The 20,549-nt window shown below is 44.5% G+C and overlaps 1 protein-coding gene across 2 annotated transcripts; it reads left to right on the forward strand.

Moving 5' to 3' along the window:
- Window positions 1-860: 860 nt before the first annotated feature.
- FBXO4 (F-box protein 4) lies at window positions 861-14,556 on the forward strand. Of its 2 annotated transcripts, none has more exons than XM_019532009.1 (6): window positions 861-1,647; window positions 3,433-3,653; window positions 5,205-5,280; window positions 6,609-6,787; window positions 8,504-8,679; window positions 11,865-14,556. In XM_019532009.1, the coding sequence occupies exons 1-6, from the start codon at window positions 1,433-1,435 to the stop codon at window positions 11,952-11,954; spliced, it is 957 nt and encodes a 318-aa protein (XP_019387554.1). In that variant the 5' UTR covers window positions 861-1,432; the 3' UTR covers window positions 11,955-14,556. The 2 variants fall into 2 exon arrangements, with proteins under 2 accessions (XP_019387554.1, XP_019387555.1); XM_019532010.1 differs by having other exon boundaries at window positions 1,570-1,647; window positions 3,414-3,653.
- The last annotated feature ends 5,993 nt before the right edge of the window (window positions 14,557-20,549 follow it).

Here is a 20,549-nt window from a genome sequence, read left to right on the forward strand (position 1 = left end):
GTGCCGCGCCGGGGCCGGGGCCGGGGCGGGCCCTTCTCCAGCGGGTGCCGCCCCACAGATTGCAAGCAGAGCCATCACCAGATTTGGGGTTAGGGAGGAGTTTCACCGCACGGTCAGATGGGAGCGGCCCGGGCAGCCGCCTTCCTCTGTAGCCGGGCCTGTGGGGGTCTCCCGGGCCGGCCGTCTTGACAGGCTTTCCTAGAAGCGGGGCGTTGTCTGTCCTGGTTCCTGAGGGCGCCTGGTCTCTGTTGTATCGGGGTTGGCGGTGGTCAGCGGGATGGGACACTCCGGATAGGGGCGATCCTGCCTCAGGCAGGGCTTGCACGAGTCAGCGTTTCTCAATGACCCAAAAGCGGGTTGCGAGAATATATGAAAAAGTCATGGACAAACTTGAGAATTGGATGCTCCTTTAAAGGAGGAAAACACTGGATTTCCCCTTGCAGGCTGGCGGAGTTGCAGCCTGCTGGGAGCTGCTTGGGCCCCCCCTTCCCCACACACTGGGGCGGGGGCAGGGGCAGGACTGAGGGACGCTGGTCGGGGACCAGCCCTGCCCTGGTACAACAAAGGCTGAGGCGTGCTGCACCGGATGACCTCAAGGCCCCTTCCAGGGTGGCTGTTCTAGGAGTCCATGAAATCCTTCCAACTGAGGGGTCTTTCTGAGTCCTTTGCAGCAGAAGGGCTCTATTAATTTCCCCCCGTCAAAAACCAAGTGGAAACTAGGAGGTGGAATTTTCTGAGGGGTGCCTTGAGTCTAACAAGGTTGAGAACCACTAGCCTAGCTCTTTGGGGTCCGCTGGTCAAGCACGCTGCAGGGACACCCTCACTGGCACTGCACCAGGGAGCCCAGGAAGGAAAGCGTGGGGGGCCCCCAGAGCAAAGTTAACAGATTAGTTCACCTGCTGCTTTGCTGTTGCCTGTGCCAGAAATAGTATGAGTGGAAAGGGGGAATGTTTGGACTACGACCCCTTTGCCCCATAGCTGCGCTTCCAGCCTTCTCTTGCCCCCCCTGCTTCTGAGAACCTATAATCTAGGGATTGGAGGTATAACCTGTTCAATAGCTGAAGCCATCAGACTTCAGTCTAGAAATCAGGTGAATGTCTTTAACATGGGTATAAAGGATCATTTGGATTCCTCAGGTCACAGCTGGATGTCTTGCTGAAACCAATGTTCGTTCAGCTATAAGTGCCTGCTCCTGAGGGATCCATGAGTGTAATAATATGGCCTGTGTTGTGTAGATGGTCACACTAAGCAATCAAAGAGTCCCTTTGGCTTTAAAATCAATGAATTTATTTCTTTTCTGTTTAAACTGTTGTGTTATATCAATGTATTTGCTTTTTTTCACTCTTTGTATCTCATATTTTTACCAGCTGTGGCTTAGAAGATTAAAAATGATTTTTCTTTATTGTTTCAGATTGATGTACAGTTATACATTATGTCCTTTCTCTCACCCCAAGACCTGTGCCACTTGGGAAGTACAAACCAATATTGGAGGCTAGCTGTACAAGATCCATTGCTATGGAGGTATTTTCTCTTGAGGGATCTCCCATCTTGGTCTTCTGTTGACTGGAAGTCACTCCCAGATGTGGAAATCTTTAATAGAGCCTTTTCTGAGATAAATGATAATACACTCTATGACTACATGGCAATGTAAGTGTCATAGTTTCAATGAATGTGTCTTAATACCGTAAAACTAAATTACTCCGATTTTATAACCAGGCAAATAAAACTCTGCTAAGTCCCAAGAATACATTGCTTGAATCTTGAAATGGTTTTATGGATCAAATCTAATTTTTGTTTTTGAAAGTTAGTGTCCACATTCTAAGCTAGTGTATCTAAGCATGTATATTTTACATCCCTGTTCATTATAAAATGTCTCAAAGAAGCTTGTGAATCTTGCATATAAAATACAACACAAATGGTGTCACCTTAACAGTGCTACCCAGTAAATGTTGAGGGAGGAAAAGACTGGCGCGAACCACTACTTTTATCAAAAGTACTATGGGATCCTTAACATAGGGTAAATGTAACTTTAGTTTTTATGCAATTTATCATACTTAACCCAAGTACAATAAATTGTATGGCTTTCTGTCCATACATAGCCAAAAACTATTTGAAAAGGTTATTAATATTATAAAGTCAGGTACTCAAAAATGGGGCATTAGGCTTTGCTTTACTTTTAAAATGTTGTTTAATTTTATTTATTCAATGTCCTTTTCTAACTTACTGCATCCAGGCTCTGAGTTGAGTAACAAATTAGTTATTTCTTCTGGCTGCTTTTGTGGAGCTTTTCCCACAGACTCTAGATTCTTCACAAACATAAATTAATCTTCACAATACCTCTTCTGTGTGACAATATCCTTGTTTTGGAGTTAGTAATAAAAAATGAAGTGCAAGTGATTTGTGTAGCATGTGGAAGACCTGTGGCAGAGGCAAGGATAGAATCCAGTTCTCCAGGGTGTCATGGTAGCTGCCTTTGCCACAAGATAATTAATCAGTTCCTGCAATCCTCTGATTTACTATACAGTACTTCCAGTTTCTGCAGCAAATGAAGTTTGTTGCCTGATGAGCTCCAGGCTCCTTTACAGCATTGGTTGATCTCCAGAACAGGTCCATCCTATGGGCTGAATGAGGCAGGTGTTATGCAGAAAAGTATCATGTTTTTTATGCAGTTAGTATCATAATGAATATGCAAAGGCACTCAGTTTACTTAACCTTAATTCTGATATATAACTTGGTTGCAACCTTATTGTTTTAACCTTTTCTTTTAGATGTATTTTTCTAACTGTTAATATAAAAAAAAAAGTTGAAAAAAAATTCCACTACATAGGTATGTGTTAATTCCAAACATGGCATCATCCAGGTCCGGATCTTTAGCATAGACCAGTAAACTAACTAGTGGCAGTAGCAAGTGTTAATTCAACAGATGGATCAAAGACTAGAGGGGAGTGAGATGTATGGTTTGTCTGTGGGTTTTGCAGCTATGTAATAAAAACACAGGAATATGGAGAATGAAAAATGCAAGATTTGGTTTTAAGTTCTGATGGGGATTGTGATCTAACATGCAAAAAGCCTTTCTTCTCCTTAACTGTCAGCCAGCTCCTGGGCCCAGCCCTTTTTCCCTTCTGCCTTTATATTCCATCTCTTCTCAAATCTGGATCTATTGATTCCCTTTATCCTACTGCTCTGCACCCTCTCCGCTCTACCCCTCCAGGGCCTTACATTCCCAGTTCTCCTGAATCACTATCCAGATCCTTAAACACCAACATTTCTTACTTGAATGAGGCTTCTTATTCTCTTGCTAGGTAACCATGGCTTTTTAACTGCTCTCAGACAGTACTGGCTTGTGCTTGAGTTAACCAGCAGATGTCACCGTTTGATTACTATCTCTTCTGTATTTTGTGTTTAATTTCTAATTCTATCTATTTTACACAGATACAGAAAGAGCTGTCAGCAGAAGAGGAGAAGTCTGAAATCAAACCGCCCCAGGTATAGAGCTGTGACTTCCTTTTTGCAGTCACTCGTCACACAGGCAGAGCCTCGCTTTGCCATGTTTGGACCAGGTTTAGAGGAGTTGGATGAATCCTTAGTGGTAAAGATGATGACTTGCCCAGAGACATTGCTAATAGCAGATTTGCCGCTGAGACAAATTCACGGTAATGCTGTTTTTCTTCAAAACCTTTCCTACAAAAGTAAAGATGTGTTTGGGGTCTGTTTTATAGCCCTCCTTAAAATTAAATGCATTTGTGTTAAACCAGAATTGCTTTCTCTCATTGATTTCTTGGAGGAATTAAATGAGTGGCATGTGCACACAGCACTTTGAAGCCAGCGAGCTAAATATTTTTGTAGTGCTTTAATGGTGTTGGTGTTTGCATGCCTTGGCAGCATATTGTGCATTGATTTCACCTGTTGTAGGAAATTCAGCATCGTAATGTGCCTTAAATGACTTGGGGCGCAGCAAACTAAAACTCCTCTGAGGTATTTTATTTTGTTGCCCTATAGCTGCGGAATGAAGCAGGGGGCTCTGTGCAGCTCAAGGGCTCTGCGGGGACAGAAAAAAAAAGTAGTGAGCCTGATTCCTCCCCCAGCACTGGAGCCTACCAGCCTGAGCTGCATGGGGACCTGGTGCTTCCTGCTGTGGTGCCCCCTGGGACCGCCCGAGGTGGGTGCCTGCAGGCGGGTGCCACTAGGGCAGGGGGGCTTGCCGCTGCCACAAAGGGAAGCACAAACCACCCGCCCTGCAGCCCAGGGACCACTCTGCCTGCTGGAAGCTCGCCCTCCCCTGACTGCCGCCAGAGAGGCAGGCAAGTCAGTATGTGCACGACACAGGGGTTTAATCAGCCCTAAATTGAAGTGGTGTTTTTAAAAACCCACCACTTCAATTTAGGACCCCCGTTTTGTCTACACATGCCCAAGTATGCCAGATTATGGATCAGTCTGGAGAATAGTTAGGTGATCGACTACATGGCTTTTAAACCAAAAATGCAGGAGTGCAAAAAAAAAAAAAATTACATGGATGAAGGACCCGATTATCTGCTGTACTGTGCTACACAAAACACAGGAGATATGAGATTAGCCTTAAAAGAGCAATGCCTGAAGAGCGATTCAATGATTAATAAACGGGACAAAAATTCACAAGCAGTTGCTTTAAACATCTTTCATTTATCTTTATTCCAAATCAGAATACAGTATAACTTGATTGGAAACCAGTGTTATTTATTTAATCTTAACTGAATTGGGGTTTAAGCTAAACTTTTAAATAACGCATGCAAATATGTTTTTATAGTACTGTTCTCCTCCTCTCTTTCTTGTGTCTTGATGATTGCATCTTGCCTTAAACAGAGGCTTTTCAGAGACCTTTTGGCATGCATGTTTTTAGAATAGGCAACACATCCTGACCATGATGGGGAGTTTGTGGTGCTACTGCCATAAAGCAGTCAAATGACAATTTACCTCGTGTATTAGAAATTGGTGATAGTGTCACTAAGTCTCTTTCCTCAATACTGAATTAAATTCACATCAGCAACTCTGTATGATCAGCTTAGTGTATATTTAAAATTCTATTCTGAAGTAGCAAATGTATTTTCTTGTAATACACATACATACATGTTTAGATGTATTTATAACTCTGATAGAATTTTCAGCCTTGGCTTTTGCTGTCTGTAGCTGAATATGTTGATTCCTTATGTTCATCTTTGCCCTCTTAGGGATTGGATCAGGAATCAGTTTTTATTTTAATAACAATCAGAAATTCAACATTCTGACATTGTATTCGACTACCAGGTAAGGTTTGTTCTTTACAAAAAATAGCATTGAATTTTCTCAGGTATTTCTGGTTTTTCTCTTTATCTTAGCAATTGATGTTGCTTGGATGTCCAAATTCCAGATTCTTTTTGTAATGGAAACATCTTTGGTAAAGTACATCAACTGCATTTGCACAATCAAATTCATCTTACCTGAAAACTGTGTGTATAAAATGTCAGGCCTTGTTTTCTAAACCTAGCCCAAAGAAGTGTCAGTCACTATGAGCCTTCATGAGTTGATGGCTAGAAAATGATATTTAGAGGTTTGCTTTTGGGAATTGGCTTGTAGGTAAAATAGATGTTGCATTAGAACAATGATCCACAGGAATGGCAAGGGTTAATTGATTTCCAAAAGCCTGTTTGTGACAGTTACCTTCAAGGCCCACTGTGTCTGAAGCCAGCAAACACATAGGCTTGAAAATTGAAGACATACCACGCTGTTCCATAACAAGAGATAAGGTGGCATTAGGTCACAGTGCCAACTGTAGAGTCCTTGGGATTCCCAGCTTTGGTGAAAGAAGACCAGTAAATGACTAAATTAAGATTTGTGTGCATATGATGGATTTGTGAAACAAAGGAATATGCTGGCAGGACAGAAAGTGGACAGTATGGTGAACACAGGGAGACCAATCCATGATGCTCAGAGATGAAGAGTCATCAGAGGAGAGAGAAAACAAAATGAGGGATTTCAGAACAGCAGAGGGTTCCTGAGAGGGGAACCCAAGGGCACACAAACAGCCTGTCTCACCCACCCCACTGGCTGGGGGGGCCTCAGCCCTGGACCTCCAGGCTGCTGACATCTGACATTTAAGAGAGAACCTCAGAGTGAAGCTCACATACTTGCCAGATTTACCTTCCCTCTGTGACAGCTCTAGGACTGGTGGATATAGAATCAAAAGCAGGGGGTTATTTGTGTTTGCCTTGCCTGCTTTATTCTTATCTGCTATCACTGTGTATCAATAAAATTCACTTCTAATTGAATGGAGAAGTTGTGGTGGGTCTGAGGGTTTGGGTCCATCCTGGACAATTTTTCATTGTCTGGCAGTATAGGTTATAAGGGTTATAAATCCAGTGTAAACAGAGTCATGTGTGAGGCTAAATGTGAGCACCTTTTTGAAACTCTTTCCAAACCCATCCAGGGATGTGTTTTGCAAAATTGGCAATCAAATTTTAAGGATGAAATTGCTCTGCATATTTTAGCTATTGCCCTCTCCCTTCATTGTGTTTTATATGCTCTAAGCTTCAGCCTTCCTAATGATCTTCCAAAGCAAACTGGGCACTTTGTTTAGATGTTTTTCTGTCTTTCAGCGTGGAAAGAAAAAGAGCAAGAAGAGAACAAACGGTTACAGTCAATAAGATGTTCTACCAAGAGAGCAGCATTGAGGGGAATCATCAGGCAGTTCATTATAATGTAATTGCCCAAGTTAAAAAGGTGTGCGAAGTAGTTGATGGATTCATCTACGTTGCTAATGCAGAAGCTAATAAAAGTAAGGAAAATTTTAACTGTCATGACTTTCTTGTGAATGTTTAAGATGCCACTAGTATAAGAGAATTTATACCTGAACAGTTAGATTCTGGAAATTTTGTTCACTTGGAGTGCACCAGATTATACTAATGGTCTGAAGAATTGAGTTTGTTAATGGATTGTTTCAAGGGAGTATAAGAGTGAGGTTGCAGCCATGATCCCCTAGAAATTGTGTAAGAGGCAAGGATTTTCTTAGAGTGATATCTTTCATTAGACCAACTAGCATTGTTTTAAGGGCACTGTTCATTATGTAATGTTTGATAAAATTGTGTTTCAATATGTACATTAGAAGAAATTATTAAATATCTAATTTTTCACTGTCTGGCAGTATGCTGGCATCTTGTTTTGGTGAAGTATTCTGAGGTTCTTTTTTCTGTTTGCTTACCCAACAGAAGAATACAATTTAATTCTCTGATGTAATCTTAAGTAGTTCTGTATTTCTGATTTACCAGTTCATCAAAGGGAGGTTGATATTCAGTGCATTTGATTTGGGATGTCTAATCTAACGAGTTTCTCTAATATGAACCTTTCAGTTTGTTCCTAGCAGCTAATTTCCTTTTTAGAAGACATACAATTATAATGAAGTCATGTGTCCTGAATATTCTAATATTATAAAAGCCTTAATCTATCTGCCTGTATGTCCATAATGCTTTATTCGCATTCTGATTGGCTGACAAACAGCCAATCAGAGTGCAAAGAAGCATTCAGACAGGAGGTGGTGGCGCAGCAGAATACCGCCATGATAGCAGGGACACGGGATGGAGGTGGGAGCCCTGCTCCCTGGAGGCAGCAGCAGCGGAGCGGACGGAACCTGCCCTGCTTCCTGCAGCTGGTGACAGCGGACTGGAGGGGAGAGCCAAGGCCGCTGGAGCTGGCCTCGCTCCCCCCATCCATTGTCGCCATCTGCAGGACCGATGCAGTGGCTGTGGGAGAAGGAATGAGCCCGAGTTGGGAGAGAAACTGGCCTTCCGCTGCGGTGGGGCAGGGAGCAGCGGGCCTGGGCCGACGCAGCTCAGAGAGGTAGGGAGCAAGCCTCCTCTCCTTCTCGGGCCTGGGCTCACTTCTCCCACACTCCGCCCTCCCCTTGCGTTGGCCCCAAGCCCACTCTTCCCATTCCTGTGTCACTGTCGGGTTGGCCCGGCCCTGCTGCTCCCCCCCTCTCAACCTCGGCGGCCCAGCTTCTCCCCACCCTAAGGCCCGGTTCTCCTCCGCATGGGGCCCAGGCCCACTCCTCTCTGTCCACTCCTGCGGCAGGGAAGAGGGGAGCGGGCCTAGACCCCAAGCAGCAGGAGGGAAGGGGCGAGCGGGCCCAGACCTGGGGGTGGCATCCACTCCTCCCACACCCCATCTTTCTTGACAGGCAATTGGCTAGTCTTTTAATACTGGAGCACTTACATTTTGTTTGATCCTTCAGCTGTGCTGAACTGTCTAGAGGAGGGAATAGAAAGAGAACAGGAAGGTGGTGGAGGACAGTAACATGCTGTCTAAACTGCGTCAGTGGGAAATGAGAGAGATTTCTAAAACGGGCTGTTGTGACTTGGGTTATCTCTTGGGAGGTATGCATAAAACTACAATGATGGGTATCTTTCTAAAAATAAAGATAAACCTGTAATTGAGCTTTACTGTACAAGTGGGTTTTGCATACAGTTTAATATTCACATTGTAATCTTTTTCTTAGTACACGATCGTCAGGATGAACTTGCCCATATTTTGGCAATGATTGATCCAGCTCTTGGGCCCCCAAACAGACCTGTGCTGTTTTTATCCTGTACCTCTTATGAGGACGTTAAAAGAATTCCATGCGTTTACATGGCACACCAGCTGCAACTAAACCAGCTAAGGCAGCCATGGATGGTATTTCTATTTTTAATCTCTGTTATTCTTGTTAGTCGTCTTTATAACTTTCTTTGAGTAAGAGACACAAAATGCTTTTTTCCTACTGTTTAATTACCAGTATAGCTGTTGACACTCTAATATCTGAACAAACAATAGGAATATATTATAAATCTGAACAAACAACATGAATTTAGTATCTCAATGCTTCTGTGCTCCCAGTTATTTAGATGAGAAACTGAAGCACAGAAAAATGAAGTGAATTGCCTAAAGACATACATGAAGATTATGGCAGAGCCAGAATGGAATGTGGGGTAAAATCGTGTCTTTATAGTCAGCAGCAAAACTTCCAGTGATTTCAGACCAGATCTCCTTAATCCCAGCCCAGGAGCTTAACCACAAGCCTCTTTTTCTTGTAATTTGCAGGATTTTATTAGTTGGTCAGCTTACATGTACCTGTCTGTATCTTGTGCTGCTTCTACTCTTTTTCAGTGCACAGCCTTTATTCAGCACTTGAGGTCCTGAACTTATTTAACACTTTGACTTGCACAAAACGTGCAAGTGTGGTAAGGTTTTGGGGAGAGTAGTGTTTTGTGAGTATGCCATATTCCAATTAAGCATTCAGCCTCAGGACTGAAAAAAGGCTATGCACTTACCTGGAATACTCCCGTATGCAAACTTAATGTAAGTAATGATCATTAAGTCCACAGTGCCGTGTGTAGCACTAGCATCCCTGAAACTTCCAAAGATTCTCATAGCAGTTATGAAGGTTCAGGGTTGTTGTCAGATTCTTTGAAAATGATGGGAGCTAGTCAGTCTCACAGCTTATTAGAAGTCTTGAAAATGAAGGGAGATAGCAATTCTGAAATGAACTATCAATTTTAAGGCCTCCCATAGTAACCCTTTGATAACTGCAGAGCACAGTTAGTTTACAAAGTAAACGCTGGAGCTGAACGATGCTATGAATTGAAGCAGTTTATTTGCTTACCAGATATATAAATACCTAACTGTGTTACAATGTAAGCAGCAGAATCCTCTGAGAGGTCAGTCTGAGGGGGAAAGGAATCCAGGAGAGCTGATTTGTATTTAAAAAAAACCCTTACTTAGCATGCAGAAACAAACCATCCCAATGTACAGGAAAAATAGCAAATGTATCAGGCGACCAGCTTGGCTTAGCAGAGAACTCTTCAGTCATATTAAATGCAAAAAGGAAGCTTACAAGAAGTGGAAGCTTGAACAGATAACTAGAGAGGGGTATAAGAATATTGCTCGGGCATGCAGGGGATGGACTCAGGAAGACCAAAGCACAACTGGAGTTGCAGCTAGTAAGGGATGTGAGGGGTAACAAGCAGGGTTTCTACAAGTATATTAGGAACAAGAGGAAGATAAGGGAAAGTGTGCATCCCATACTGAATGGGGGAGGCAACCTAGTGACAGATGAGAAGGAAAAGGCTGAAGTACTCCATGGCTTTTTTACCTTGATCTTCACAAACAAGGTCAGCTCCCAGACTACTGCACTGGGCAGCACAGTTTGGGGAAAAGGTGAGCAGCCGTCCATGATGAAAGAACAGGTTAGGGACAATTTAGAAGAGCTGGACATGTACATGGGACCAGATGCAGTGCATCCAAGGGTGCTGCGGGAGTTGGCCAACGTGATTGCAGAACTGCTGCCCATTACGTAGCTTTAAAAACTCGTGGCGATTGGCGGAGGTCCCAGACGATTGGTAAAGGACAAATATAGTGCCCATCTTTAAGGAAGGGAAGAAGGAGGATCTAGGACACTACAGACTAGTCAGCCTCACCTCAGTCCCCAGAAAAATCATGGAGCAGATCCTCAAGGAATCCATTTCTAAGCACTTGGAGAAGAAAGTGATCAGGAACAATCAGCATGGATTCACCAAGGGCAAATCATGCCTGACGAACCTGCTTGTCTTCTGTGATGAGATGACTAGCTCTGTGGATGCAGGGAAAGCAGTGGATATGATACCTTGACTTTAGCAAGGCTTTCATACTGTCTTCCACAGCATTCTTGCAAGCAAGCTAAGGAAGTATGGGCTGGATGAATGGACTGTAAGGTGGATAGAAAGATGGCTGGATTGTTGGACTCAACAGGTAGTGATCAATGGCTCAAGATCTAGTTGGCAGCCAGTATCACTTGATACCCAGGGGTTAGTCCTGGGGATGGTTTTGTTCAATGTCTTCATTAGTGATTTAGAAGATGGGATGGAGTGCACCCTAAGTAAGTTCGCGGATGACACCAAGCTGGGGGGTAGATATGCTAGGGGATAGGGATAGGATTCAGAGTGACCTAGACAAATTGCAGGATTGGACCAAAAGAAATCTCATGAGGTTCAACAAGGACAAGTACAAAGTCATGGGCTTAGGACAGAAGAGTCCCAGGTTTGGGACTAACTGGCTAAGTAGCAGCTCTACAGAAAAGGACCTGGGGGTTACAGTGGACAGAAAGCTGAATAAAATTCAACATTGTGCCTTTGTTGCCAAGAAGGCAAAAAGCATACTGGGCTGGATTAGTAGCAGCATTGCAACAGACCAAGGGAAGTAATTATTCCCTTCTATTCTGCACAGCTGGAGTACTGTGTCCAGTTTTGGGTCCACCACTACAGAAAGGATGTGGACAAATTGGAGAGAATCCAGCAGAAGGCAACAAAAATCGTTAGGGGGCTGGGGCACATGACTTAGGAGGAGAGGTGGAGGGAATTGGGCTTGTTTAGTCTGCAGAATAGAAGACTAAAGGGGGATTTGACAGCAGTCTTTAACTATCCACGGGGTGGTTCCAAAGAGGATGGAGCTAGTGGTGAAGGTGACAGAACAAGGAGCAATGGTGTCAAGTTGCAGCAAGAGAAGTTTAGGTTTGATATTAGGAAAAGCTCTCTCACTAGGAGGGTGGTGAAGTACTGGAATGGGTTACTTAGAGAGGTGATGGAATCTTCATCCTAGGAGGTTTTTAAGACTCAGCTAGACAAAACCCTGGCTGGAGTGATCTGGCTGTGGATGGTCCTGCTTTGAGCAAGGGGTTGCATTAGATGAGCTCTTGGTACTTTCAACCCTAATTTTCTCTGGTTCTGTGAAAACAAGCAGAATTGACATGAGTATTATTGACTTTAAGAACCAACTTGCAGTGTTAATATTGTGTAACGTGCAGTATTGATATCATTTTAACACTTTGGCCTTTCTTGTTTCTACAGGTGCAGGATACTGTAGCTGCTAATTTAACTGGACTGCTAAATGGAGTTGAGTGGTTACTTGAAGAGGTTGAACATAAAAATGCACAGTGATCAAACTTATTTTGCCATACTGTATAAACTAGAAAGTTTTACTTGTATTTGCAAAGCACATGGAGGAAGAATCTCACCCTGACATTGCACTATCTGATCAGAAAATTAAAAGGCAGGCCCTGCATTTTTGCATATATTTTAAACGTTAGCATTCTTGTAACACAGATTTGGATAATTGCAACCATAAGCAAGCATGGCTGAATGCCAGTATTCGATTAAAAAATATATATCTTGGGTTTGGGTTGGGTTAGATTGGATTTGGTTTTAAATTGCACTCTTTATAGTGCCTTCCTTTCCCAGCACCTTTTATAATTTAAACCAGTGGTACTCGCAGTTTTGGTCCTGCAGGTCAGATGAATGCTGCAAGGCTGATCTGCAGGCCAGATCAGGCTCTATGTGCCAGGATCAGGCTCTGGGGCTCCGAGCTGCCTTCACTCGGCCAAAGTTTGATCCTAGCTGGGTGGGGATAGTGCAGGGCCCTGGGGCCTGATTATGGCCAGGTAGAGGTGGTACAGGGCTGTATGCCATCCCTATCTAGCCAGGCTCCGTGCTGCCTCTGCCCAGCCAGGATTGGGCTCGGGGGGTATCATGCTGCCCCTGCCCACCCCACCATGTGCCAGGATTGGACCCTTTGCTGCCCTGCATGCCTGATCTAGTGTGTAAGACCACAACTTGCAGGGCTCCTCACAGGATCAACGGGGAGTCCTGCAGGCTGGACGGCACAGCCCGAGGGGTTGGATCTGGCCCACAGGCCAGGGGTTGAGCACCTCTGGTTTAAACCATTTTGTAGATATTTCAGCCACTGTTAGCTTGGTTCCAGCACAGCCCTCTCCTTGTCAGTGTAATCAGATTAATTAAGTGTATTTACTGGAGATAGCAGAAATCAGACACCTGACTCTTCAATAGTGTATGCCTTAAATGGTTAACAGAAGTGTGCCACATACCATAAATACAAGGAGTCTTTGGAGGAGCAGTGTCTAGACCTGTGCTTCTCAACCTTTTTATTCAAGGTACCCTCCATAACTTTTCTGAATTTGTCAGAATCCCACTTGAGAAGCACTGCTGTACTGATTCAGCTTATCTCAGTGCTTCTCAGCTCAGGTGCTGCTGCTGCCACTAGGTGAAGTCCCATGCTCATCTCGGGTTGAGTGTAGAGCCTGATTGGGAAGCAGCTGACTGCTTGTGCTACAACACTTCCCAGTCTGGCCACCCAAGTTCTTCCTGACATGGGACAGTTCTTTGTGGCAACAACAGCCTAGATAAATGCAAAAAAACATACAGATCAATCTCCAAGTTGTTGTTCATCCGCTACTGCCAGGTGGAACTGCCCCATGGACCTGCGTGGTAAATCCAGTATGTAGGTTTGTTCCAGCATGGGTCCTATGTACAGTGCATGTGCCAGACTGCCCCCACTCATTGTGTACAGTGTGCACACCTGATCTATCTCTGTCCAGTGTGCAGGGATGGTTTGGTGCATAGTGCATACAGTGTGTGGGCTTAGACTGAGACCAAATGACAAGAGCTAGATATGGCCCGTGGGCAGTATCTCTGAAATACCTTCTCTAGGGGATGAAGCCCTTATTTTTTGTATCACTGGATGGCATCATCATGACCCAAAGCAAACTTCTTGACTACCAGGCTCTCGTCATCCCTTCCCTGTTGTATGGTGTGAAACCTGGACAACATATTGGTACACCTGAAAGCCTTGGAACATTACCATCAGCAATGCCTTCAGAAAATCCTCCATATTAGTTGGAAGGATGGAATGGATATCAAATGAATGCCAGTGTTCCAAGCAAGCACCACCAGCATTGAAGCCGTGTTTTATGGTACCAGCTCTGTTGGACAGGACAGATCATAAAGATACCTGTCAACCAAGTCCGAGAACAGGTCCTATACTCAACTTGCTAATAGTCATGACTATAGAGGTGGGCAAAAGAGATTCAAAGAGACCTTGAAGGCCAATCTGAAGAAATGCAATTTTAATACCTGGGAGACTCCAGCACTGAGCACTCCAGCACTTGTCCTCAGTGGTGCTGTGAAGTGCGACAAGGAAGTGCAACAAAGCATCGACCATTTGGAGCAAACTTGCCTCACTATGGAGGTGAATAGGTGAGAGAAACAAAGGGAAAGAGCTGTTTTGTGTATATATGGTTCTTCTATAAGATACTTTATAGGAATGTATCCGGTACAATATTCTGTTGCTATTCAGGATAAAGTACATACAAATAAGTATAATTTGTAATGAGACTGAATTCCTGCCAGTTGTAAATAGCAATAATAATTCTGCAGTGATTTATTCTGTCCTGTGGAGGGGATGTACATCACTCTCTAATCCTTCTGCACTACTACAACAATGTGGTTTGGGCAGGAGGATTCATTCTCCTCTAAGGCTGTTGGAGATCCTAAATCACAACTTCTTTCCCTGGAACTTGTGCGTGTTCTAAGATACGGCATTTCTGACTGGTTTTTCCCCTGTGTGTCTTCATTGGCAAGTTTTACATCTGATTTTAAAGTTCTGTTTATGCAATAATTATTGTAAAGGCATTTTTCATGTTTTTCCCCCTCAAAATGTATTGATAATAAATTATTTTTAAAGGTGGCAACATCTCTAGATCTTTCTCTTATTTGCATAGGTTTAAAAAAATGCTGCAGAGGTTTATTTTTGCTTTTCAGAAGGTATTATGAGCAGTAGAAAGTGATAGACAGCTTGGAAAAGTGTTCTTTATATTTTCCAGCATATTGTTTCTTAGTTAAGGGTGTATCATAGTAACAGCTTCCATCTTCAAGATGTTGGAGCACAAAATGCATAAAAAAACACTTAATGCATATAAACTATTACTGATATATTTAGGCTTCAGTAACTGCTTATGATTGCAAGTAATGGCAATGCTTTGAAAACAAGCTGATCTTTGAAGACAAAATAGTGCTGTTCTGTTCATTAGTGCAAATTTAGGTTTGCATTGAAACAAAAGATGAACAATTATCATATTTTCTCACATATAGCATACATCTGAATATAGCACACATTCTACTTGTGGAAGGCCCAAAGGAAAAAGATACTGCCTTGGAATACAGCTAAATACCTGCAATCTGAAGTCTCTGGGGCCACACACTAGGTACTGCTGTGGACTGACCCTGTGCGGTGGTCTGCTCCAGCATGCCAGGACTTGGGGCTGTGTGTCAGGGCTGAGGCCTCACACCAGGTTCAGTTGTGGACTGACCAACCCCACATGCTGACCAGCAGGGCCCTTCAAGAGCTGGAGATTTCTTTGGTGCAGGGGAGTGGTAGGAGCCATGGCAATTAACACTGTTACCACTCCCCCACTGCCAAATCTCTGGATCTGTACTTGTCACAAAGTACACACCCATGTCACCCAGCTGATTTTGGGGGAAAATGTGTGTGTTTTATGAGAGAAAATATAGTACACCCGATTTTCTTCCTGTATTCTATAAGTGAGTCTTTCTATCCCTTTTGATCTTGATTTCTACAAAAAAAGTCTACAAAAATATCCTTCTTGTGAGCTTAAAGCAGGGATAGGAACCCCAATGCCTACTTTGGAAGGTGCTGGCATGCCAGAAAAACAAAATGAAGGCAAGGGGTACATGGTGGGATGCCCTGTTTGTGTCCCTTGCCCCCCATCCAAAGCCCCTGCCCCCCAGCCCTGCTGCCCTGTGCACCCCACCCAAAGCCCTGGCCCCCAGCCCAGGCTCTGTGGCTGCCAGCAGCTACCCCCGCTCTGGATAGCTGCTGAAGCCCAGGGCTGCTCTCAACAGGCTGCTGAGATGCTGTAAGCCCTGCTGGGAGCAGCCCAGGCTCTGTCACTGGCAGCAGCTACCCAGAGCCAGAGCTGGCAATGGTGTGCTGAGCAAAATGGCCTCGCATGCCATGGTCAGTGTGCCGGGGGTTGCTGACCCCTGGTTTAAAGTATGCACAATTATACATACAACTTTAGTAAGCCTATATTTTGAAAGAAGTATATAGAAAGATCAGTGCTATTCTTGTATTAGAGTTAAATACCATTCATCCTATGCTTACTTACTTATGTCCTCTAGTAACTACTGTGTAGTCTGGACTGGATTTTAGGTTGGTCAGTAAATTAAATTGCTTTATGACTGTTTAGAGCCCTCTTCTGAAGCACACGCTGACGCTTCATTTTCTCAAATCTTATCTGAAAGATGGGAAAACTGGTTAAATTACTAGCTGTTGTAGTACACAGAAATAAGTTAGATTCCTCAGTCAGTGGAGAAGAAATATCCCCCTCTTCCTCGCCACAGTTTCAGTCTATCATTTTTCATTAGTTGCTATTATATCAAGCCCTGGAGGAGTGTTTACAAGCTTTACAGAACTTGGAGATTGGACCAGTCTAGATACGTTCTGAAAGAATATTCTTATCTAACTGTTTACTTGAACACTTGCTGTAATGAGACTAGGAGCATGAGAGAAAAAAGGGAGGGAGGGTTGCCAGGGAGAACCAAGAAGTTTGGAAAACTGCTCTGTGCTGGGTTTATTGAGGGAAGTGATTTATCTGTGGACTGTCAATTGGGTAATTCTTTTGTAAATATATAAAAGCAGAACACTTCAAAGGTGTACATATGGGTGTCTGTGGCAAGGTGGGCAACCCTCGCTAGCCACAGCTAGCTCTCCACCTGCCTCTGGGGACGCCACCCGCCTGTCTCGCCCACCACGCCTTGTTGGTAATTAATAAGAATTGTTAACTAAGGCAGGAAGCTGCCCATTGTTGCACCCCAATATTAGGGGGTATCCGCAGTGCCGTACCACCCGCACACTGTGGCCCAAGTCTCGCAGATGGCACCTCAGACAGTTAGCTGAACCCTCGCCTTCATCCATTAGCTGTGGCCCCCAACTATGGGGACCTTTGGCTTCCATAAGCCCTGACCCCGTCTCAGGCCCAGTTGGGATCCTAAGCTTCTGCACCCATCATGGGTGTCCCTGGCAGTGGGCCCCTGGTCTTTCCCATTCCCAGCTCAGGTGCTCCTGGGAGCATGCCTGGCCCTGCGGAGTCACTCTCCAACTGGCTTAGGTGCTTCCAGAAGCTTACCTGGCCTCTACTCCTCCCTTGAAGTTATCCTTCACACACACTATGACTGGTGCTCCAGGGTCTCACAGGAACTCACTCTCCCTCTGGAGCAGTAGGTCATTGTGCTTGGCTACTGATCTTATTCTCAAAACACCTGAAGGTGAGGGCTGGGGTTAAGGCACCCCTACTCGCCTTTCACCGGGGTGATCACTGGCCTGACATTTCCCAGGGGCATCCACACCACTGAGAGCCCCACCAGGCCACCTAGTCCCAGCAGGGTGCAGTTTTAGGTCATGCCCAGGACCAGAAGCATCCTGACCATCCCCTACAACTCCTCCCTTACCTCCAGGATGATACCAGCAGCCTTGCAGCCAGGCAATGTTGCTGCCTCCCCTTCCAGCAGGGAACTGAGCTGGTTATAAAGGCAGCCAGGGATCTAAAATGGCTGCTGCAATCTCGCATGTGCTGGCAGCTTGGCTCAGGCCCTTAAAGAGGCAAGCACCTACAGTGCCCTGCCACAGTGTCCTAAAAGGTGGTATGATTATGTGGAAAGCTTAAAAAGGATTGTTATTGTCATAGTGTCAGGTAGTCACTGGATACGGGCACATGCCTTACATCCAGTTGACCTTCACCGGCCTTCTCCGGGGTGCTGCAACCCTCAGTCAGTCTAGGTGGGGCTCTTACTCTCTCTTCCCACCTGCCATGACTTCGATGTTTAAAAAAATTTTCTTTTTTGGAGATGTTAATGAAAGGGAGGTGTGGTGACTACTCTGCCATCACCACAACTGACCGCTGGTTCCTGCCCCAAGGCCACGAACAGAGGGGACAGCTAAATGACCAGTCAGAAGAGATTCTTTCCTCTTTTTTTTAATTTTATTATTATAATGTCCATCAGATTTATTCCCCAGGGGTTGATTCCCGGACGTCCCTTGGATTTATTTGATGCTTCCCCCCGGCGTCCATTTCCCCATGCCTGCCGGCAGATGAGGAGTTCCCTTTTCTCTTCTCCAGGCTGATTGCGGCTGCGCCCAGCTTATTTGGCGGTGCACAGCTGTTAACGAGCCAGCATAAACAAAATCTCAATTGGCGGCCCGCAGCGATTAATCAGTGTTCCCAAAAAGAAAATGGGGAATGGGGCTGGGGCAGGGGCAGCCCCTGCCCAGCCAGGGCAAGAAGGGTGTGGGTTAGAGCCACAAGCAGCTCATCTAGGGGATGGGGAGGGTGGGCAGGTCCTGGCTGGTGTGTGCTCCATAGGGGGAGGCATGGGGGGTATGTGCCCCCCTTATTTGTGTGTGGGGAGACAGTGAGATTCTCCTGCTCTCCTTCTCTAGCCGGCCATGGCTTTCTTCTCTGTTGGCCCCTGGGCTGCGGTGCCCCTGGAGAAGTGGGGTTTTGTTTCCTTTTTGTAAAAAAAACCCCAACAACTCTCTCCCTCTCCTTCTGTTTCTTCTCCTTATCACAGCCGTGCCTGTCTCAATTGGCGGCCCGCAGCGATTAATCAGTGTTCCCAAAAAGAAAAATGGACCAGAGGCTCAGGAGCATCCGCCCCTTTACCTCTGTCACTTTTCTCTCCCCTTTTACTTTCTTTTTCTTCTCTTTCTCTTCTGTCACCCTTTTAGCAAGGGTTTCTCTGCACCTTTGAGGCTCAATAGGGTGCTTACCCTGCTCCCGGGGCATCAGTCTTGTGCTGAGCACTCGCAGCCTCTATCTTGTTTGTGATTAACCGTACTCACTTTCTCCTCCTTGGCTCTGCCCACAGCCCCCGGATATTGACCTGGCCGTGGATTTGCACCCATCCGCCTCACCCGCAGAGGTGATAAAACTGGGCTGGGGCAAACCAGGAGCTCCTGCTGCAGTGTGGAGGTCCTATTCTGGTGGGGTCCATGCTCCTGCCTGGGGGAGCACCCTAGGTGAATACCCTTCAGTCCCTCACACATAGCACCTAGAAACCTTAGTCATGGACCAGGACCCCGATATGCTAGGTCAGTGGTTCTCGACTTGTTCAGACTTAAGTCACCCTCTTGGAACATGCCAGCTCTTCACTTTCACTTATGTTTTTCCGTAGCCAAAAACATTAGAGAAATTCTTTTGTCTACCCAATTTTTCTGTATACCCGCAGTTTTAATAATGCAATTATTTGTTGAGCAAGCATCTAGTCATTCTTAAAATGTACTACTTTAATATGTTAGAAAATAGTAAAATCAAACATTTCTATTTACTAGAAAAATAATTTCTACTTGTGAGTTGTGTCAAGCTACATTTGGATGGAAGTTGATTTAAATGCACAAAACTAGCATTTTAAAACTGGTTTTATTAGTTAAATAAAAGTACTTTTATTGTACTGAGTGCTTGGGGAAAAATTATGAAACAGATTTTGCATGTAAAACCAACAGATGTACTAAAAAAAGGAATATTAACTACAGTTAAAAAATTATTTGTTTCTGATCACAGTGTTTTCCAAGGTTCTACCAGATCTCATCCTTTCTCATCTCATTTTTATCCACAAATTGAAGAAGAAAATCATCCTTTCTGTGTTTCCAACCACCAGGTATTTGTTTTTTTTGTTTTGTTTTCTTAACTTGGATGAACTAGTCCTAATAATTGTTCATGTGCAGAAAAACAGCTGCCATCAAAAGCTGCTTTAGGACTTAACAAGCTCTTATCATTCCAGGTGCTAATCCTCTTACTTCCTTCAATTTAGTGGCCTGAAATGTTTTTCAAAATACTGGCAGCACATGTACTACTTGAATGGCACCTTCTGCTCTGTAAAGTATTATGCGTGGGATGACTGGGTGATTATTTAGATACCTGTCTTATAGCTGAATCTTGCAACACAGCAATTAGGTATCTACTCTGGCATTTTGGGTTGAGAGTACTGTATAGAGAAGACCTTAGCATATCCATTAACTTCTTCATTGCAGTGTTGTGGGGTGGGTACTTCATTCTGCAGTGCTTCTTAGAGTATCCTTAAAATGTCACCAGCAACAAAATAGGCAATGTGTTCAGGTTGATGCAGCATCTCATCTACATTTCTCTTCACCCTAATACCGATTCACCGGATCTTGCTCAGTGCAGTGATATCAATATTGTATCATGTGCGTTCTCAAGCCACGATTACAATGTGGCACTCACAGTGTTCACAATTAAAATTATTCATAAGTGTCCTGATGTTCCACATCCCAAAACTGATTGTGTGTTTTTGTTGATTTTGACTAGAGTGCCCTGATATATTAATCCATATTATACTGGTACTGATAAAAGGAAAATTGACATTGGCAATCAGCTTTTTTGGCAGGTGTAGCCAATAATGTCAGCGATAAATGCCATGTGCATGCACACAGCCACAGCATACAAAGTCAGGAATGCAGCCTGAAAGCTTGGAGACCAGCATGTGGCTGGTAAGTCTATGAAGGGGAAGGAGGCGGGAGGGGGCAGATCAAGGACCCCATGGTGAGGGAGGGAATGGGGCTGGGGCAGGGGCAGCCCCTGCCCAGCCAGGGCAAGAAGGGTGTGGGTTAGAGCCACAAGCAGCTCATCTAGGGGATGGGGAGGG

Source organism: Crocodylus porosus, unplaced genomic scaffold, assembly GCF_001723895.1.
Source record: "Crocodylus porosus isolate Cpor-Errol unplaced genomic scaffold, CroPor_comp1, whole genome shotgun sequence".
NCBI classification, from domain to species: domain Eukaryota; kingdom Metazoa; phylum Chordata; order Crocodylia; family Crocodylidae; genus Crocodylus; species Crocodylus porosus.